General features: G+C 36.5%; 1 protein-coding gene across 1 annotated transcript; it reads left to right on the forward strand.

Annotated features, from left to right (window-relative positions):
* Nucleotides 1-211: 211 nt before the first annotated feature.
* LOC138090542 (dynein axonemal heavy chain 14-like) lies at nt 212-17,747 on the forward strand. The gene is made up of 5 exons (XM_068986194.1): nt 212-288; nt 7,829-7,963; nt 13,343-13,472; nt 16,432-16,584; nt 17,631-17,747. Exons 1-5 carry the CDS (start codon nt 212-214, stop codon nt 17,745-17,747), a joined length of 612 nt encoding a protein of 203 aa, XP_068842295.1.
* The last annotated feature ends 5,617 nt before the right edge of the window (nt 17,748-23,364 follow it).

A 23,364-nucleotide genomic window follows, 5' to 3' on the forward strand; every position in this document is an offset into this window, starting at 1 on the left:
TACACAAGAAACACTTGAAGGTAATGAGAGTATTAAATTAATAAAGCCTAGTGGAAAGTTGGGAACTATATATATACATACATACATATATATATGTATATATAGTTTAGAGAATCAGTAGTAATAGCTGTGAAATAATTTTTTATATTTTAAAAATAATGTGAATGTATTTTTTCAGCTCATCACTTAATAGTTTTGTTCAGAAAACTATATGGAGACATTCAGACCCAATGATTTGACACCAGTAAATAAAGACAGGAACAAGGATAAAGGAAACTCAAAACCAAGGTAAAATAAGATATAATTAAATTAAAATCTCAAACATACCTGGCTAGTGATAAGCCATTCTGACAATGGAAAATGTAACATATCACATGAGAATTGAATGAGGATTGTGGCGTGTAGAAAACCTTGGTTTCTTAGGAAGTCCTTTCTGACAAGATAGGCAAATTCACACTGACTCCTTCTCCCAGACCAACTTTGGATATGCCAAAAAGTGTAAAAGAGGTTGATGGGTATGAGAAACTAATCAACAACTGAGAAATCCCAGGAAGGCAGTGGTTGGTTTGGTTCTAGATATGGACTGTGGATAGAAAATATCAGCTCAGAGCAGAAGAGGGCAGCAGAGAGCAGATGGAGAAAAGGTTGGAGATTCATGTATTTTTGTTTTTTCACATTTCTCAGAGTGTATCAGCATACACTCAGAAAAAAATAATGGAAAAGAAATCTTGAAAATATTTCTGAGTTGTATTTAAACATGATTGGTTGGAACCCTTGCTTTTATAGCTCTCTTTCCTAAAATCCTGTTAAAATGATAGTACGGAATAAGAGAATTCGAGATGAGATACAAGCAAGTCAGAGTACCAGTGAAATTTTGAAAGCTTGAAAATACATGGATAAGTTATTAATTTAGCAGAGTGGAAATTATAAACCTAAGGTGTCAGTTGGTGTAGCCTAGAAACAGGCTGATTCATCCTCCCCCATCTCTTCCCTTCCATCACTATTCCCTCCAGTCCCACAAACTTAGGAATTAAGGATATTATGTACCTCTGAAAGTGCAGAGCAGCTGAGACTGCAATCAGTAAGTTGAAGGTTTGTATAAGAAGCAATCAGAATGCGTATCTCCTTCGTCCCCTCTCACAGCCAAAAGATTATTTCTTTCTTTATTCTCAGAAGAAATCTGAGAACAGCTCAGAGTAGATTAATGTATTCAAATCAAAGAGATCTTTAGTTTTCTTCTTTTGTTTGACTTTGAGAAAGCTCACGGCTAAAAGCTAGAGATTACTCTCTGGGAAATTGACCAGCCAAAAGGAAAGATGTGTAGATAATGTCAGTAGGAAATGCTTAACAAAATTCCCAGATTGCCACAAAGTCAAATCTACCAGGTGAAAAACACCAGTGCATGAAAAGTTGTTTCATTGTTATTTTAGTGGTGACTCCTATACAACCAGCAAACTGTGATCATTTGGGGATTGTTTATAGCATGTTAGAGACCGAAACAAATCAAAGAAGCTTGGAGGAAATACATAATACAAGGAGAAGAAAACTTCAACAACTACCACCACAAAACTATCATTAAATGATTGGACAGTAACAGAAGAAACAGTTCACATTTAGAGAATAAAAAAATGGATCATTTGCATAAAAATAGTTTTGAAAATTTAATTATATAATAGCAGAAGTGAAGCTTAAGAGAACAGGTGAAAGGTAAAGTTGAGGAAATTTTCCTGAAAAAAAAAATAGATAAAATATAGAGAAACAACAAGAAAAGGGATCCATAGACAACAAAATAAGATGGTAGAAACAAATCCCCAAAATGTCTGTAATCACAGTGAATGCAAATGGACTAAACATTTTCTTTTTAAATGTCAAATTAAATTTTAAAAAATGCACGGTGTGGAAGCATCCTAAAATGCAAAAGGATAACAACAGATAAAAAATTTAAAAAGTAAAAGTTATGCCTTCTATTTCAGGGTATATGGAACAGTTGTAATGCTGTGCCATTTAAGACCATAAACCTTGTTTAAAAAAATTATCAATATGCATTACATACTCTTTAATTACGTTAGAACTTAGTTATAAGAGTTTAACTAGAAACCATTTGGAAATGAAACATAATATCTGAAAAAACAGATACTTTTCTAAACAACTAGTTGGTGAAAGGAGGACCTCTAAAGGAAATTAGGAAAAAAATCTTAGAACTGAATATAGTAATAGAAGGAAGAAAAGAAGAATGGAAGGGAGCTTAAACTACTGCATTAGTAACTATTTCACACATATAAAAATTGTGTGTTTAGGGAGAAACTCATAGTCATAGAACTGTGTATTAAAAGACAAAAAGGGCTAAAAAAATTAATGAGTTAACAATCTACTTTAAGTAGTTAGGGGTAAGAATGTAGAACAGAATAAATCCTGAGAAGGCAGAAGGAAGAAGATAAAGATTATCAGAAATTATCATAATAGATACCAAAGATAATCAAAGAAAAACCAGCAAAAGCACCAGTTGTCAATAAAATTGACAATCATTTAATAAGATCAACCAGGAGAAAGAAAGGGAAGTCACCAACAGACAGGGTTGTGACACTGCACAACCCCAGGAAGCACCATTCTCGATGTGTTCTCTCCTGAAACCCAGATCTAGGGAGAGTAGGGTGAATGACGCACCGTGTAGCAGTGTCATTCCGTGGCTTTGTAACTAATACTAGATCAGAAAAGGGAGCTAAGTACAGATCTGCAGTTGAAAAGATAAGAGTAAATTAACTATTCTGTGGCCTTATTGAAAGCTTACACAAAATATAAAAATCATAAGAGAAATGTAAATATTTAAAATAGTCTCAATAAATAATAGAAAGATGAGCTTTCTTTTTACCACTTAAATTGTTGAATTAGTAGTAGTGAATCACCACCACTCCCATTCCTCTTTCTCCTACTACTACAGACCACACACATCAGGTCCAGAGAAATTGAGTTTTTGAGTTTCTAGAAGAGCGAATCCAATCGTATACAACTTATTCTACAGAATAGAAAAAGAGAAAGTAGTCTCTAACTCAGTTTTTGAGGGCAGTTTGTATAATCCTACAAATAAGTTTCATGCATGACCACAGAAGCAAAAAAATCCTAAATAAAATATTAACCTACCAATTAAAGCAGTGTATATTAATGGATGATACATCAAGATCAAATTGTATAGTTTATTTCAGAAATGCAAGTTTCAATGTTAGAAAATCTATCAATACCAATTAAAAGATGAAAGAGAAAGATTTGATAAAATTTAATATCTGTTAATGATAAAAACTCTTAGGAAACCACTTGATTAAGGGCATTTACCAAAAACCAAGAGCGGTACCATATGTTGAATGATCAAGTGTTAAACGCATTCCTTTTAAATTCAGAGGAGTGACAGGAATGCCTGCTTTGTTGCCATTTCTATTCAACATTCTAGTAAAGGTCCTAAGGAAGGAAAAGAAAAAAGACCAAGAAAGAAAGCTATAAGGTTTGAAAGATCAGAAACTGCAATTATTCATAGATTGTCTACAAATAAAGTACAAAATAATTTACAAAATTTTATAATGAATGAATTTATTAGCAAGGCTGCCAGATTAAAATCAGTATTTATAAGTGTATTGCTTTCCTATGGTCAAGCAATGGATTGAAAATATAATTAAACCATAACTATCATTCATAATAATAATGAAAAGTAAGTTACCTAAAAAGTTCTTTTAAAAATGATGTGTTTGCATGAGAAGATACTCAACATCACTAAGTATTAGAGACATGCAGATCAAACCTACAATGAGGTATCACCTCACACCAGTCAGAATGGCCATCATCAAAAAATCTGCAAACAATAAATGCTGGAGAGGATGTGGAGAAAATATAGCCACTATGGAGAACATATGGAGGTTCCTTAAAGAACTAGAAATAGAACTACCATATGACCCAACAATCCCACTACTGGACATTTACCCTGAGGAAACCATAATTCAAAAAGACACATGTACCTCAGTGTTCATTGCAGCATTATTTACAATAGCCAGGACATAAAAGCAGTCTAAATGTCCATCAACAGATGAATGGATAAAGAAGATTTGGTACATATATACAGTGGGATATCAGTCATAAAAAGAAATGAAATGGGTCATTTGTTGATGTGGATGGACCTAGAGTCTTTCATATGAAGTAAAGTCAGAAGGAGAAAAACAAATATATATTAACACATATATATGGAATCTATAAAAATGGTACAGATGTACCTGTCTGCAGGGCAAGAAGAGAGACAGACGTAGAGAATGGGCATGTGGGCATGGGAGGAAGGGACAAATTGGGAGAGTAGTACTGACATGTATACACTACCATGTGTAAAACAGATAGCTAGGGGGAAGCTGCTGTGTAGCACAGAGAGCTCAGCTGAGGGCTCTGTGACAACCTAGAGGGGTAGGATTGCGGGGTGGGAAGGAGACTTAAGAGGGAGGTGTGTGTGCGTGTGTGCTAAGTCGCTCCAGTCGTGTCTGACTCTGTGTGACCCCAAGGGCTGTAGCCTACAAGGCTCCTCTGTCCATGGTATTCTCTAGGCATGAATACTGGAGTGGGTTGCCATGCCCTCCTCCAGGGGAATCGTCCCAGCGAGCTCACCCACATTTCTTAAGTCTTGTCTTAGCAGGATGTAGCTCATTTACTTTGTTACACAGCAGAAACTAACACAACGCTGTAAAACAGTTACACTGTAATAAAAAACATATTTGACCTTTATGAGTAAAATTACAAAATTGAGAGTGCAACAGAATGTATATAGAAAATCAAAGGGCCAAGACTATGTAAGCACTTTCTCTGGAAAATGACAATTTGGGAAAATTTAGGGAAAAGACAATTTAAAGCTATCAAAACTATAGTAAATAAAGTAGTGTGATATAGAAATGAGGATAAACAAATAAAAATAAAGAACCAGGAATGAATAATTATACATACATTTTGATTGATGACAGACTTGCTGGTACAGATCAGTGAGGGAGAGGATGGGGTGTTCAGTAATGGTGTTGTAATGATCACATGGGCTTCCCTGGCGGCTCAGACGGTAAAGCATCTATCTGCCTGCAATGCGAGAGACCTGGGTTTGATCACATATCCTTATCTGGAGGGTACAGAAATTGTATTTGTCCTCATCCCACAAATCAGTTATAAGACTTGTGAAAGGCAAAACTGTAAGGCTGTTAAGAAAATTTATGAGAATTTTGTTATCATTGTGGAGTAAGGAAAGATTTCTTAATTAAGGCAAATCATATACAGATAAATTAGATTATTTTAAAGTTAAGAAATTCTGTTTGTCAAGAGTTCAAAGATAAGTCCAAAGTGGAAGATACTTTTAATACATATAAAATGACCAGAGATTACCACCCAAAATGTGAAAATAACTCCTCAGTATTGCTAAGAAAAACATCTATTTCCACTTTATTGACTATGCCAAAGCCTTTGACTGTGTAGATCACAATAAACTGTGGAAAATTCTGAAAGAGATGGGAATACCAGGCCAGCTGACCTGCCCCTTGAGAAACCTATATGCAGGTCAGGAAGCAACAGTTAGAACTGGACATGGAACAACAAACTGGTTCCAAATAGGAAAAGGAGTACGTCAAGGCTGTATATTGTCACCCTGCTTATTTAACTTATATGCAGAGTACATCATGAGAAACGCTGGGCTGGAAGAAGCACAAGCTGGACTCAAGACTGCCGGGAGAAATATCAATAACCTCAGATATGCAGATGACACCACCCTTATGGCAGAAAGTGAAGAGGAACTAAAAAGCCTCTTGATGAAAGTGAGAGAGAAGAGTGAAAAAGTTGGCTTAAAGCTCAACATTCAGAAAAAAAAGATCATGGCATCTGGTCCCATCACTTCATGAGAAATAGATGGGGAGACAGTGGAAACAGTGTCAGAATTTATTTTTTTGGGCTCCAAAATCACTGCAGATGATGATTGCAGTCATGAAATTAAAAGACGCTTACTCCTTGGAAGGAAAGTTATGACCAACCTTTGCTGACTAAGGTCCATCTAGTCAAGGCTATGGTTTTTCCAGTGGTCATGTATGGATGTGAGAGTTGGACTGTGAAGAAAGCTGAGTGCTGAAGAATTGATGCTTTTGAACTGTGGTGTTGGAGAAGACTCTTGAGAGTCCCTTGGACTGCAAGGAGATCCAACCAGTCCATTCTGAAGGAGATCAGCCCTGGGATTTCTTTGGAAGGAATGATGCTAAAGCTGAAGCTCCAGTACTTTGGCCACCTGATGTGAAGAGTTGACTCATTGGAAAAGACTCTGATGCTGAGAGGGATTGGGGGCAGGAGGAGAAGGGGATGACAGAGGATGAGATGGCTGGATGGCATCACTGACTCGATGGATGTGAGTCTGAGTGAACTCTGGGAGATGGTGATGGACAGGGAGGCCTGGTGTGCTGTGATTCATGGGGTCGCAAAGAGTCGGACACGACTGAGCGACTGAACTGAACTGAACTGATTGCTAAGAAAATGGTAAATGATTCAGGAAGAAAAAAAAAAAGAACAAAGGATATGGAAAAGTTATGGGGATAGTCATTATAATGACAAGGAAACTGTTCAAGGTGTTTATAAACCGAATCAGTTCAGTTCAGTTCAGTTGCTCAGTCGTGTCTGACTCTTTGTGACCCCATGGACTGCAGCACGCCGGGCCTCCCTGCCATCACCAACTCCTGGAGTTTACTCAAACTGATGTCCATTAAGTCAGTGATGCCATCCAACCGTCTATCTCATCCGCTGTCATCCCCTTCTCCTCCTGCCCTCAATCTTTCCCAGCATCAGGGTCTTTTCCTATGAGTCAGTTCGTTGCATCAGGCGGCCAAAGTATTGGAGTTTCAGTTTCAACGTCATTCCTTTCAGTGAATATTCAGGACTGATTTCCTTTAGGATGGACTGGTTGGATCTCCTTGCTATCCAAACCGAATGGCAGTCACAAAGTCCTCAAAGAAAAAAGAGTTAGAAATACCTAATAAAGTTTTTCCACCCATAAACAGGTTCAAAGAAATGCTTTATTTTTCTTTGAAGAGAAGTATTACCTTATTATTCATATGATTAAGTATTTTTGTTTAATATACCTAACAAGGGTATCTTTTCTACTGAGAAGTATATGTTTGAAGTTACAGAACCCTGAAATTTCTCTGCTTTTCAAAAATATGGTATGTAGCTGTAGGTATTGCAGTCATTTTGGATTCTGTTCTTATGAATACATTTTCCCAACATTTACAAAGTAAACTGCTAAAGCAATGTGAAAAGATTTTGGCTTTAATCTTGATACGGGTTGTTGGTGGTGGTTGCTATAGTTTTTTTTTTTTTTAATATGTATATAAAGGAGGGTAATTATGTAAGGATTGAATTTCAGAAAACTGTATTCTGACCTCACCCTGTCACCAACTTAATTGGGTAACATTCCTTTTATCTTGTTGCTTTTTGATTATTGTCATCCATCATTGTACTTATCTTTAATAATGAAGTATAAAATTTCAGATAAATATTTATGTGTGTCATATCAGAGGCACAGGAAATGGGTAACATTTCTTTATCATTTAAAATAAAATTAGATGACGATTCTTAAGTCCCTTTCAGCTTTAAAATTTCAGTAATATCAGTTAGACCTATTTAGCATTTAACCAGACTCTCCATGTTTCAGATCTGCTTTCCAAAGTGACTATCAAAAATTGTTTGACAAGATAGATATTTTATTGCACTGTAAAGTAGAGAAGAAAGATTTAAAATTTAAGTTATAGAGAATGTTAACTATAGTATCTTATTTTCTTTGTCACATTAGAGTTTTAAAACATGAAGAAGAAAACTATTTTCAAGATGTTCTACCATCAGGGAATCGACCAGCAGGAAAGGAGACACTGAAACATAAAACGTTTGGAACAATCTCTGTACCCTTGAAGTCAGAGAAAGTAGAAGAAATTTATCAAGATTACACTCCAGGCATGTTGACTTTTATTTGCTTTTGTGGAGATAGAAGTTTTCATAGTATGAAATCAAGTAAACAAGTAAAATATATTGAAATGGTACAAGGTTTGATACTTTACTAATTCCATTAGTTATAGAAATTAAAAGAAATACAAAGCTTACGTTTTAAAGAGAACACTAAGCATAATAATAAAAATAACAACAATAATATCACTGCTACCACCAAGAATATCTGACATTTCTATAGCAATTTACATTGCTCTGTCATGCATATCATCTTATTTTGTATGTGTGTGCTGCTGCTGCTGCTAAGTCACTTCGGTCGTGTCCGACTCTGTGTGACCCCATAGATGGCAGCCCACCAGGCTCCCCCGTCCCTGGGATTCTCCAGGCAAGAGCATGAAAGTGAAAAGTGAAAGTGAAGTCACTCAGTCATGTCCGACTTCTAGTGACCCCATGGACTGCAGCCTACCAGGCTCCTCCATCCGTGGGATTTTCCAGGCAAAAGTACTGGAGTAGGGTGCTATCACCTTCTCCGGTATGTGTGTGAGATAACCATAAAAGGAGGGGGTCAACATTCCCTTAAATCCCTAGTGCCTTCTAGCTTTGTTGTTAACCCCTCTTTGTTCCTCTTATCAACCAGCGTCTTGATTATTCCCTCCACATACCTCCATTTTTTTTGTTTGTTTGTTTACCTTCCTTCTTCCAATCCCAAATTCTACCATTTCCAAAATTTACATTTTTTTTGAAACCACAGTTTTTTTTTCTATCCAGCTTTGGTCTCCATTCTTCACTTCTTCCTGGATCACTCTGTGACCAGTAACTTCAACTCCATTTTCCCATTTCTTTCCTCTGCACCTGAATTGGCAAAATGTAAACTCTAATCAACAGTTAGAAGCAACAGTTAGAACCCTGTACAGAACAACTGATTGGTTCAAGTTTGAAAAAGGAGTACGATAGGGCTGTCTGCTGTCACCCTGATTGTTTAGCCTATAAGCTGAGCACATCATGAGATTAATATATTAATTTATACTTTTACATTCTTGCATAAAGGATTACTTTTGTCAGCAGTTGATATCCCAACTTTTAATTTTTTGCTGGTCTGATTGATGAGAAAACTCCCTGATTTACTAATAAAGTTGAACATTTTTTACTGGCCATTTGTCTTTTCCTATAAATTCTTTGCTCATCTTTTTATCAAAATGTTTATTTCTTATTGATTGGGCAAAAGTCTTTAAATATTTGATATATTAATCTCTAGTCTTATACAGGTTATGAACATTTTCTGTCAGTATGTTAATTACATTTTAATTTTGTTTATGATGGCTTTTCCTATGTAAATTGCTGTTTGTGGAAGTCAAATTTATTATTGTTTTCTTTTTAACATGCTTTGATTATTTTCCAGGAAACTTTCACTACCCCAAGTTTATAGACATGGTCTCACATATTTTCTTCTAACACATCTATAATTTGCTTTTCAGCATTTACTTCTCTAATTCATCTATAATTTATGCTTACATGTAACCTCATATTTTTCCAAATGGCTAACCATTTTTCATTATAATTTATAATAATTCCTCCATTGATTTGAAATAACACCTTTTTTACTGAATGTTGTTCAGTTGCTCAGTCATGTTCAACTCTTTGTGACTCTATGGACTGCAGCACAACATGCTTCCCTGTCCATCACCAACATGCAGAGCCTCCTCAAACTCATGTCCATTGAGTCTGTGATACCATCCAACCATCTCATCCTTTGTCACCCCCTTCTCCTCCTCCCCTCAGTTTTCCCAAGCATCAGGGTCTTTTCTAGTAAGCCCATCAGGTGGCCAAAATATTGGAGCTTCAGCTTCAGCATCATCCTTCCAATGAACGTTCAAGGTTGATTTCCTTTAGGATTGACTGGTTGGATCTCCTCGCTATCCAAGGGAATCTCAAGAATCTTCTCCAACCTCACGATTCAAAAGCATCAATCCTTCAGTGCTCAACTTTCTTTATGGTCCAACTTTCACATCCATACATGACTACTGGAAAAACCAAAGCTCTGACTATACTAGGCTGTCTTTTATAAATAGTTTTGTGCCGGGAGCCACCATGGGAGATCCCACCCATGACAAAGTTCATGTGGAAGAGAACTGTTAAGCAAGGCTTCAGAACTCAAGGGGCTCCCTAGGCTTTCTTGAGCATCTACCCCCAAACCAGAATCTGTCTGTTTTACTATTTCGTGACTTTCACCAACTCCTCTGACATTAACAGGGGGCTAACCCTGACCACCTTACTCTGGAGAAAATCAACCTAGGGCTATAGCTAATAAATCTCCTGGACATGAGAGGAATATTTCAAATCAAACCCCCTTTGTTAGCATTCTAGCTTGCTTGGCAGGTATATCCAGACTCTTACAGCTATGCATGCGATTATTTACAGCCTCCCAACTGTGAGAGGCATGGAAAGCCTAAAACATAGAGCCTTTGAAAGAGTTAAAAGTTATTAGAGTAGTGCTGATGTAGGATTTCATTATTGGGCCAACGCTTGTTGCTAAGTTCCCATATCTCTTATCCACTGTGCACCTGGGAGTGCATTAGTTAACATGGTAAGAATGTAAGAAAAACAAGTGTAGCCTTGAATTTAACCATATCAGACTTTCGAGCTAATTGGTTCTTTGTTGTAACTCACTGCACCTTTGCTCTGTGAAAAACGTAACTCTGTTTCGCATTTTCTGAGGCTGACATAGATTAGATATATAAAGAAAAAACACTTTGAGGGAAAATAAGTTTTCTGGTTGAGCAGCCTTTATCAAAAGAGGGTCATAAAATGTTCACAGGCCTCCAAGGCCAGAAGATACTGTACACAACATCATTTGTGGGAAAGGTATGCAGAAAAATCCTGGTTTTGATAAGGGCAAAACTGCTGAAATGTTTGGGCTGACTCTGTGTGACCTTGCATCCTTCATTTCCCTCTATGTATAAGGCAAGGTATAAAAGTACCTTTTGAAAAATCAAGCTTTTGGGCCTCACTCACCGAAACAGCTTGGTAACCCCGTGTTTTTTCTTTTTTTCTTTTTTTCCTCTCTCTCCCTCTCCCTCTTTTTCAGGCTGATCCCTTGGAGCATAGGGGCTCCCTGCGTTCACTTATCTGCCCAGGTTTCTAAGACCTGAATGGGAAGACGTCTGCGTCTTCACTCCCTCAGGAGACCCGGAGGGCACCTGTGGCCTCCGTGAACAGGGCAAACTTCTTGTCTCGGAGTTTTATTGGCTTTCTATGTAAACCAAGGAATATCAGCCTCTTTCTCTCCTGTATTTCCTTATCTTCAACATTCTTTCCTTATCTCTCTCTAAATCAATTGCCGACGCCGTTCCTCCTTCGGGTTTTCCTGGATCCTGCGGGGGCTGGACCCTGGAAGTTTTATGTCTACTCTAATCTGTCCTGCCTCTTGAGAAACCTGTATGTAGGTCAGGAAGCAACAGTTAGAACTGGACATGGAACAACAGACTGGTTCCAAATAGGAAAAGGAATACATCAAGGCTGTATATTGTCACTCGGCTTATTTAACTTATATGCAGAGTACATCATGAGAAACGCTGGGCTGGATGAAGCACAAGCTGGAATCAAGATTGCTGGGAGAAATATCAATAACCTCAGATATGCAGATGACACCACCCTTATGGCAGAAAGTGAAGAAGAACTAAAGAGCCTCTTGATGAAAGTGAAAGAGGAGAGTGAAAAAGTTGGCTTAAAGTTCAACATTCAGAAAACAAAGATCATGTCATCTGGTCCCATCACTTCATAGCAAGTAGATGGGGAAACAGTGGAAACAGTGGCTGACTTTATTTTTCTGGGCTCCAAAATCACTGCAGATGGTGATTGCAGTCATGAAATTAAAAGACGCTTACTCCTTGGAAGGAAAGTTATGACCAACCTAGATAGCATATTCAAAAGCAGAGACACTACTTTGTCAAAAAGGTCTGTCTACTCAAGGCTGTAGTTTTTCCAGTGGTCATGTATGGATGTGAGAGTTGGACTATAAAGAAAGCTGAGCACCGAAGAATTGATGCTTTTGAGCTGTGGTGTTGGAGAAGACTCTTGAGAATCCCCTGGGCTGCAAGAACATTCAACCAGTCCATCCTAAGGAGATTAGTTCTGGATGTTCATTGGAAGGACTGATGTTGAAGCTAAAACTCCAATATTTTGGCCACCTGATGCAAAGAGCTGACTCATTTGAAAAGACCCTGATCCTGGGAAAGGTTGAGGACAGGAGGAGAAGGGGATGACAGAGGATGAGATGGTTGGGTGGCATCACCAACTCAGTGGACATGGGCTTGGGTGGACTCTGGAAGTTGGTGATGGACAGGGAAGCCTGGCCTGCTGCAGTTCGTGGGATCATAAAGAGTTGGACACGACTGAGCAACTGAGCTGAACTGAATCTGTTCTACTGACCTGTTTTGCTTTTCCTCTTCCAATACCACATTACTTTGGTTTCTACAGATACATATAATATGTTCATATCTAAGTATGTAATATTATATATCCTCTTGATTGGACATACATAGTTTGTGTCATCTCCTTACTAATTTTCAGTGCCTCCCTTTCTCTGTTTTATACCTAATGTTAGATATAAAGTATTCTTATTATTAATGTATTTCCACGTATAAGCAACTTACAAGGCTCAGACTAGGGTAAAATAAGTTAGGTGCCTAGGGAACAAAATATTATAAGAGGAATGGTTATTTTTAGGGTCATGATATGCCATATTCTAGTCCTGACACTGTTTTATACAATAGCTGAAGTATCATTTAATTCCTCGCAAAGAAACTGTGTGATTTCTGGAGGACCAGATATCTTGAACTACTTCTTAGCATTGTAAGTTTTGTCAGTGTGGCTTTTAAGTGCTAAGAGAACAATATATAAAGCATGGTGAATAAAAACCAAGAAAAGAGAATGTTTCAAGAAGAAGAGAATTGTCAGCTGCTAAGATTTCAAGAAGTATAAGGTCTGAGAGGTGTCTGTTGGATGAATTCTAGGAAGAATTCTTTCCATCTCACTTAGTCATCCCAACTTTTCTGATCCTGTTGCCTCCACCTAAGAAAACACTCCAACTAGCTCCTGTTCCTGGTATCTTCTCTTGCTAATTGTGTAATTGTGGAATTGTCTTTTGAAATATCTTTCTTAAACAGAAAAATATTATTCCTCCTTTCTAGCTGCTGTTAAGATTGAATTTTAAGCTGGATTTTTTTCAATTATATAATGTTTGTGTAAATTTTAAGTATGTTACCATTTAAATTTTTCTTTATGTATAAATATTTAACATTATCCTTAAGTAATGTCCATATTTGCACTTATATTGGATATTGGATTTTTTACCTTCTAAACTAGTACCAAATGATGATGATGTGATATGTCATATTATTAGACTAAGAGAAAAACTTGGTTGGCAAACAGTATTACCACAGCACAGTTTGGAATACAGATGTTTCAAAACTGCAACTCAGAAGATACTTCTAAAGGTATTATTCTATTTTATTCAGTTTTTAGTATAAAAATTAAAATTTAAAAGCTATATGTAAATCCTTGTTTCCTTCATTTTAGATATTCTATCAAAATCAGACATCATTAATCAAATTGCAATAATTGTTTTATGGTAATTGCTTACAAAAAATGTTTGATGTAACTTCATTTCACTTATTTAAAGACTGATGAACAGATAAGACATCTCCCTGAATTTTGAATCTACTCTTGTGTTCCTGTTGATTAGTTTTTTGTGATTTACAAAGAAATCCTGATATATTAATACTTTGTAGCATTCTGTCCTTCTTACTCTCCTACTCCTGGTACTGATTTTCTGTCTCCTCTATTTTCTTACCTTTTGTATTTTTTTCTTACCCAGCAGCCTCCTCAGAGAGATTTTATCTTGTCCAAGGTCACATGACTAAAGGTAGAAGCTATGATTAGAAGTAAGATCTTCCTCCTGTGACCTCCTTTATGACAGGTGATCTAAGATGGAATAGGATCATCTCTTCCTACTTTTAGTTTAGGAATTCTCAAAGTGCAACCCCCAGGCAAGCAGCAGAATATTACAAACATGTATTTTCGTCTTCACCCTTGACCTTCTGAATCTAAAACTCTAAAGTTGGAGCCCAGACATCTGTATTTTATTAAGCTATCTGGGTGATTCTGATGCACAGTTGAGAACCACTGTTCTAGACCAAGGGTCAGCAAAATTTATTTGGAAAGACCCAGATAATAAATATTTTAAGCTTTTCAGTCTATATGATTTCTGTTCTAGTTACTTAATTCTGTCATTGTAGTGGAACAGTAGTGATAGTATATAAACAAATGAGCATGGCTGAATTTAAAAAAAATTATTTAAGAATCTGGACTTAGCCATAGTTTTCTGATCCTTGCTCTAGACTGTTCCCATGAGGATAAATGGTCTTTTGACTATTATTCAGAGGCAGCGTTAATGTAAAATACATGCATGATGGAATCAGATTCACCTAGTTTTGAATCTCTATACACTCACTATATTATTTTGGGCAAGTTTCTAACTTCCCTGAGCTTTAGTATCTTGGATCTTGAAGTGGAGATAGTAGTGCTTACTGTAGAAAGCTATGAAAATTCAATGAGATAATGCTTGTGGCATGGATCTGGCAGATAGTGGGCATGGTAGTTTAAAAAAACATAGCTGTACATGAGTTTACTATCATAAGCTCTCTGTGGACTCTCTGATATGTTTCATTTGTATGTGGAGAAAGAATTGAGAATATAAAAAGTAACACTTGTTTTTAATTGAAAAAGAATAATTAGAATATTATTCTGCTTCTGTAATCAGATTATTTAATTACATATATGATCCACTTAGAACAATTGTGTCTACACTAAATTTCTAGTAACCTTAACTTTTTGGAAATGTAATTTAGAGTAGAAATGCCTCAAGTAGTCAAATAACTATAACAAAGTTCATGTACTCTATAAGTCATCACCCAGAGTTTATTATTTCATTTTATTAACAGTTTTAAAGGTTGTTTATTAAGGTTTTTAAGAGCACATTATGCTGCTGCTACTGCTAAGTTGCTTCAGTCATGTCTGACTCTGTGCGACCCCATAGACGGCAGCCCACTAGGCTCCTCTGTCTCTGGGATTCTCCAGGCAAGAGTACTGGAGTGGGTTGCCATTTCCTTCTCCAATGCATGAAAGTGAGAAGCGAAAGTGAAGTCACTCAGTCGTGCCCGACTCCTAGCGACCCCATGGACTGCAGCCCACCAGGCTCCTCCGTCCATGGGATTCCCCAGGCAAGAGCATTGGAGTGGGGCACCACTGCCTTCTCCGACCATAATCTCTATGAAAGACATAATAAAGTGAAGTCGCTCAGTCATGTCCGACTCTGCGACCCGTGGACTGTAGCCCACCAGGTCCTCCGTCCATGGGATTCTCCGGGCAAGAACACTGGAGTGGGTTGCCATTTTATATAAGACGTCCAAATAAGAAGAAGAAGAAGAAGAAGAAAAAAAACAGCTGAGACAATTGAGAAGAACAGTGTCTTCAAGGAAGAAAAACATTTTTTAAAGTAAAATTGAATCTAAGATTTTAAATTATAGTAGTTAGAAATTGTTCAGTTACTAAATGCTTTTTATAATAAAATTTACCTTTTAAAAAAGACTGATTAACTTTCATGTAGAATTTTTGTCAGCAAAGTTAAAAGTTTCAAAACTGAAATAAATAAATTTCATTTAAAACTTTTTCTTAATGTAGAATAACTGATTTCTCAATAATGCCAGGTAAGTAAGGAAGTGATGTTTAGTATATTGCAATAGCTCAGAATGTGGATTTAGAATCAGAGTTGTATTCAAGTCCTTACTTTGCCACTTCCTGACTTTATGACTTTTCTCAAATTACCTAACTTCTCAAAATAATTAATTTCTATATAAATTTAAATGAGATTAAAATGATCAAGCTTTAATCTCAGACTTAAGAGATGTGAAAACTAGGTGTATCATCAAGTTCTTCAGGTTAATAAGCATATGTTAGTAAGTATTTATAGATCAATTTTCATGGATGTTTTATCACCACATTATGTATAAGAATGAAAATTAAATACCTTCAATCTTTAAGAAGAGTGATTTTATTGAGCTTTGTTGCATAGACACGATTTCATGTTAGCTTCATTCAGTGATACTATTCTTTTTTATTTACTTGTTTTTAATTTGACGATAATTGCTTTACAATACTGTGGTAGTTTCTGCCGTACATCAGAATGAATCGACTATAGGGATGCATGTGTCCCCTCCCTGTTGAACACCCCCCACTTCCTTTCCCACCCCATCCCTCGAGGTTGTCACAGAGCATTGACTTTGGGTTCCCTTCTTATTTTAATCTGTGTTAAAATTGTTTCAGTTTATTGAATAATCTGTTTAACCATTTTATTACTTAAAGTTGTCAAGTTAATTACATTTTTTTCAACCTCAGGAACCTTTGAAAGATGATGGAGAATTTGTATATTGCCTCCTTAGAAAAAATTCTAAAGCTTTTTATAATCCATATGATCTTTACGTAGTCTCTGCCCACAGAGCTAGACATTGCAAAGAATTTTGGATTATTACTGCTTCATTTATCTCAAAGGTAACATTTACAAGGGATTTTTAAAAATTTCAGAATCGTAATGGAAAATTTATTCATTTTATAACATAATTGGACAAATTCATCTTTTGGGGTTTCAGACAAACCTGGTCATTTGAGTAACAGTTTATGTTTAAGAGCCTCCTTCGAGAGTTATTTAATAGTTACTTTTTTTCTTTTTTGTAGAATTGTATGTTTGAGGATTCAATTTTAAGAATTTTTTTTTTACCTCTCAGGTGCTTTTTTAATATTTAGTGTAATTTATTAAAGGAAGAACTAGAAAACAGGCATTTGCTGGCATAGTAAGTATTGTAATAATAAAAGTAGAGTGTTTTTTCAGATTTTTCAGAAACTTCATTCCAGATCTAGAAATTTCCCTATTATACTCTTAGAGAAAACTTTGATATTTATCACAAGTTGTAAGTACACAATTAATTTGTTTCCATCATTTGTTTAATGTCTATCTGGCTTTTTCTGCCCTTTCATTCTCCTAACTAAACTCTTACATGTACATGGGCAGGACCATAGCTAAATGAAGTAGACTGTGCAGATATGGAAATACCTCAAACAAGTATTATCAACTGAAAGTGGAATGAACAACTTCTACATAAACAAAAACACGCACATAAATGCATATGTGCTGATATAGGCAACTTTTATTTATGAAAGAAATTTAAGAAAATATTACATTTAGATGGGGGAGAGATACTCTTGGGAAGAGAGGAAACATATCTTGTTTTTTGAATGTCAAAATGGGATTATCTGGAGATTGGGATTATTATGTACTTAGAAACTGTTGCATCATGTAGTTAAAATTAAATTCATAAATATTTTATATAAAATGTAAAAATTATGAGATATAAAGTAATAGTTATTTGTGAAGGGAAATCAAGTTTGAGTGTAGATGGAAGTGGCAGAGGTCAGATATAGAAAAACTTACCATAAAGGCAACTAGCTATGAGCCAAATACAGCTTTTTGTAATTTCTTGAATATAGTGCATGTTTTTTTAAGAAAGTTGAGTCATATTTTGTCCTTTATATATATGCAGGTTACTAAAATAGGTGGTAAAGAAGAAATAGAACTTATACCTACTTTGGAATGGCTACTAGAAAGAAGATGTTACTATTTATTACAGCAATTCAAGATATTTTCCAATTTTCGGTGAGATGAATGAACATGAAACCAATTATTTGTAGTGTGATCCTGGTGAAATTGCAATTGCCTGGATAACATCTGGGTTCTACTACAGTAATGCAGTATACATGGGGAATTATTGAGGAAATAGTGTATATTATAACAATTTTTTAGATAAGAGAAATGTACTCATTTAAGTATTAAAATCTTAACCTTTTTGGATAAATACTTTAAGAAAAAGATATTTTATATTCAAGCAAACTTGTTATAATTAACTTACCTTTTGATTTCCATGCATTTATTCATTAAATGAATATTTATGAAAGTCTGCTAAGAACCAGACATTATTCTAGATGCTGGGAATAACGTATTGAACAAACGAAGCAATTGCCTTACTCTCAAAGAATGTAGATATTAGTGTGTATTTGTGTTAGTTGCTCAGTCATGTATGACTCTTTGTGACTCCATGGACTGTAGCCCTCTGGGTTCCTCTTCCATGGAATTCTCCAAGCAAGAATACTGGAGTGAGTTGTCATTCCTTTCCCCAGGGGATCTTCCCAACTGATGGATCCAACCTGGGTCTCCCACATTGCAGGCAAATTCTTTACTGTCTGAGTCACCAAGGAAGCCCAGATTATAGTGTATGAGAAATAATAAAAAGAACACACGAAAATGTAACATGTCAGGTGGAAATGAAATGGTATGAAGGAAAGTAAAACAGATTTAGGGAGGTGGGGAGCTTTTAAATTTAAGATCATTTAAAAATTTATCTAGTTACAAGTTACATTTGGCATTGCCTTTCTTTGGGATTGGAATGAAAACTAACCTTTTTCAGTACTGTGGTCACTGCTGAGTTTTCCAAATTTGCTGGCATATTGAGTGTGGCACTCCAGCAGCAGCATCTTCTAGGATTTGAAATAGCTCAGCTGGAATTCTATCATCTTCACTAGCTTTGTTTGTAGTAGTGTTTCCTAAGGCCTACTTGACTTCCAGGATGTCTGGCTCTAGGTGAGTGATCACACCATCATGGTTATCTGGGTCATTAAGCTCTTTTTTGTATAGTTCTTCTGTGTATTGTTGCCACCTCTTCTCGATATCTTCTGCTTCTTTTAGGTCCATACCATCTCTCTCCTTTACTGTGCCCATCTTTGCATGAAATGTTCCCTTGGTATCTCTAATTTTCTTGAAGTGTTCTCTAGTCTTTCCATTCCTATTGTTTTTCTCTATTTCTTTAATATTGTTCACTTAGGAAAGCTTTCTTGTCTCTCCTTGCTGTTCTTCGGAACTCTGCATTCAAATGGGTATATCTTTCCTTTTCTTCTTTGCCTTTAGCTTCTCTTCTTTTCTCAGCTAATTGTAAGACCTCCTCAGGCAACCGTTTTGCATTTCTTTATCTTGAGGATGGTTTTGATCACGGCCTCCTGTGCACTGTTACGAACCTCTGTCCATAGTTTTTCAGGCACTCTGTCTGTCAGATCTAATCCGTTGAATCTATTTGTCACTTCCACCGTATAATTGTAAGGGATTTGATTTAGGTCATACCTGAATGGCCTAGTGGTTTTCCCTACTTACTTCAGTTGTAGTCTTAATTTTGCAATTAGGAATTCATGATCTGAGCACAGTCAGCTCCCGGTCTTGTTTTTGCTGACTGTATAGAGCTGCTCCATATTTGGCTGCAAAGAATTATAATCAGTCTGATTTTGGTATTGACCATCTGGTGATGTCCATGTGTAAAGTCTTCTCTAGTGTTGTGGGAAGAGGGTGTCTGCTATGACCAGTGCGTTCTCTTAGCAAAACTCTGTTAGTCTTTGCCCTGCTTCATTTTGTACTCCAAGGCCAAACTTTCCTGTTACGTCAGGTATCTGTTGACTTCCTACTTTTGCATTCCAGTCCCCTATGATGAAAAGGACATCTTTTTTTGGTGTTAGTTCTAGAAGATCTTATAGGTCTTCATAGAACTGTTCAGCTTCTTCAACATTAGTGGTTGGGGCATAGACTTGAATTACTGTGATATTGAATGGTTTGCCTTGGAAATGAACAGAGATCATTCTGTCGTTTTTAAAATTGCACCCAAGTACTGCATTTGGACTCCGTTGTTGACTCTGAGGGCTTCTCCATTTCTTCTAAGGGATTCTTGCCCACAGTAGTAGATATAATGGTCACCTGAATTAAATTCACCCATTCCAGTCCATTTTAATTCACTGATTCCTAAAATGTCAGTCTTCACTCTTGCCATCTCCTGTTTGGCCACTTCCAGTTTACCTTGATTCGTGCATATAACATTCCAGGTTCCTGTGCAATATGTTCTTTACAGCATCCGGTTTTATTTTCACCACCAGACACTTCCATAACTGGTCATTGTTTTGGCCTTGGCTCAGCATTTTCATTCCTTCTGAAGCTGTTTTTCCTTTCTTCTCCAGTAGCATACTGGGCACCTACCAACTGGGGGAGTTCATCTTTCCGTGTCATATCTTTTTGCCTTTTCATACTGTTCATGGGGTTCTCAAGACAAGAATGTTGAAGTCGTTTGCCATTCCCTTCTCCAGTGATAGCTCCAGTGATAGCTTGGAAGAAAAGCTATGACAAACCTGCTGCATGCAAAGTCACTTCAGTCATGTACAACTGTCTGCAACTCTGTGGACTGTAGCCCACCAGGCTTCTCCATCCATGGGATTCTCCAGGCGAGAATACTGAAGTGGGTTGCCATTTCCTTCTCCAGGGTATTGTCCCAATCCAGGGATCAAACCTGGGTCTCCTACATGGCAAGCAGATTCTTTACGGTGTAAGCCACCAGGGAAGCTCCATGACAAACCTAGACAGCCTATGAAAAAGCAGAGATTTTACTTTGGCAACAAAAGTCTGTATAGTCAAAGCTATGGTTTTTTCAGTAGTCGTGTATGGATGTGAGAGTTGGACCATCAAGATGCCTGAGCGCTGAAGAATTGATGCTTTTGAACTGTGGTGTTGGAGAAGACTCTTTGAGGATAAAGGAGATCAAACCAGTCAATCCTAAAGGAGATCAACCCTGAATATTCATTGGAAGCACTGTAGCTAAGCTGAAGTTTCAATAATTTAGCCACCTGATGAGAAGAGCCAGCTCATTGGAAAAGACCCTAATGTTGGGAAAGATAGAAGGCAGGAGGAGAAGGGAACGACAGAGGACAAGATGGTTGGATGGCATCACCGACTCAATGGACATGAGTTTGCAAGCCCTGGCAGATGTGAAGGACAGGGAAGCCCGGCATGCTGCAGTCCATGGGATCACAAATAGTCAGAAACAACTAAGTGACTGAGCAACAACTAGTTACATTAAATTACATATTACATTACTTGATATCAGGATTCCTGAGGCTCTTTGAATAGTACAGAATAGTTCTACTTTCACAAAGTAGTCCCAGAATGCTGATTTTTCAGTGTGTATATCCAGTTTTATAAAATTTTGTTTCATCTTTAATGTTTTCCTTTTTTGTGCATTTTACTGTGTGCTAAGAAAGTAAATAGATAATATTGTAAATAGCTACACTTAATATAGTACATAGTTGAAATAACTAAGAACCTGGTAACTTTTCTGTAAGAGAAGTGAATGGATCTTATGGCAGAGAAGTTATTCATGTAGTGAACAAATATTTATTATGTATCTGCTCTGTTTTTCTGTTTGGGCACTGCAGATCCAATTGGGAAAAAATATGCAATGTCTCTTTACCTATAGAATTTATATTCTAATGGAGGAAGATAGATATTGAATAAGTAAATAAGATAATTTCAGATAGTGATAAGGAGTAGAAAGATAATAAAACAGATGTGTGTGTATGTGTGTGTTGCTACTTTAGATAGGATTGTCAGAAATGTTTTTAAGTAGAGACCTCTATGTGGTGTAGAGGAGACTTCCATGTGGGATCTTGAGAGAAAGGAGTTCCAGGCAGACAATATAGCAAGTTCAACAGTTTTTAGTCAGGAATAAGTTTAATGTATAGTCAAAGGTAATAATGATGTCCCTGAAGCATTGAAGAGGTTGGCAGAAAATGAAGCTGATTTTGTTACCGTTTGAAACCGAAGCTACATACAGTGGAGATGATTAACAGTTCTGAGAAGCTTCTTTTCAAGAATATGTATAATAGTTGCTTCCCTGTATTAGGTACTGTTAGTGAAGCTAGAAGTTTCTGATTCTAGATTTATTAGTTTATGATATTATCTGGGGCATTACTTTCTATATCTATTTATTTAAATTGTCAGTGTTGAACTTTCCACTGTTATCCTTGTTGTTTAGTCTCTAAGTCGAGTCTGACTCTCTGCAACCCCAGAGACTGTAACCCATCAGGTTCCTCTGTGCATGGGATTCTCCAGGCAAGAATACTGGAGTGGGTTGCCATTTCCTTCTCCATTACTGTTATCCTTGCCTTGTAATAAATCCTCAGAGTCTATTATGCCCTAAATAATTTTCATTGATTAGAATTTGGATATCCAGTTGGAACTGGGATAAGAATCATCTTTTTATATGACATTTGGCATTAATAAGTCCACAGTCAAAATGATTGGTTTTCTTTATTGATGTTAAGAAAAATATGTTAAGTTTTAGTCAACTTTAAACTTCTGGGTTCATTTGATTTTTTTATTTTGATTATTAACATATTTTATGTTAAAATAGAAAAAAAAGATAAATATGAAAACAGTAATGACTTAGGCTGGTGATGCTGTGTATACAGTGCAATGATGACTTTAGCATCATTATTGCCTTTTTACCTCATGAAACTTTCTGAAGTATTAATTTATATGGCTTGGTGCATATACTCATTTTACTATCAGTGGGTTCCCCTATGATTCATCTGGGTTTCCAGGGGTCTTCTAGCATCTTGAGGTACCATGACTCTATCTGTCTGGATTAGAGTGAGATAAGATCTTGTTTATGTGTCTTTGGAGCCTGATTTAAGGTCAAATTGCTAGATTTGTCTGAAGCATTTTGGCTTTCCAAGGCCTCAGGCCATTTCTGTTTGAACAACATCACCAGATTGTTTTTGAACTGCTCAGATAGCTCCAGTCCGTCTTCTTTGATTCAAAATCAGCCAGTGATGTCACTAAGACTGGCTGGCTATTTGTCTCCTGGGCACTCCTAGCCCTGCCATTTTGCTCCCCCACTGACTCATCAACTACATCAGAAATCTCACTTTGACAAATAAGAATCACATTTCAGTGTTTGTTTAAGAATGATTGTTTTCATCAAGATGGGAAAACTACTGAGATTGTGATAAAGTACTAGATTAGTTTTACAAGTACATAAAATAGGTGGCAGTGTTCATTTAGAGAAGTTAAGGGAAATTTTTTGACAATTGAACATGTTTATTTCATGTGTGAAAACTAAGGATGATGAATAATCACTAGGGGAACTTCCATTCCTTTTGATATAGATTCTTTGAGCTTTTAAAAACATAAGGATTAAATAATATCAAAATGACATGTATTACCTTAGATTTTTAAAATTTTATATTTTTATGCAATTTTTAAAGGCTGTTTTCCATTTATAATTGTTAAAAATATCGACTGTGTTCTCAGTGTTGTACAGTACATCTTGAGCCTATCTTACATGTGATAGTTTGTACCTCTACTCCCCAACCCCTATATTGCTACCTCCCTACTGGTAGCCAATAGTTCGT

Source organism: Capricornis sumatraensis, chromosome 14 (genome assembly GCF_032405125.1).
Source record: "Capricornis sumatraensis isolate serow.1 chromosome 14, serow.2, whole genome shotgun sequence".
Lineage (NCBI taxonomy): Eukaryota > Metazoa > Chordata > Mammalia > Artiodactyla > Bovidae > Capricornis > Capricornis sumatraensis.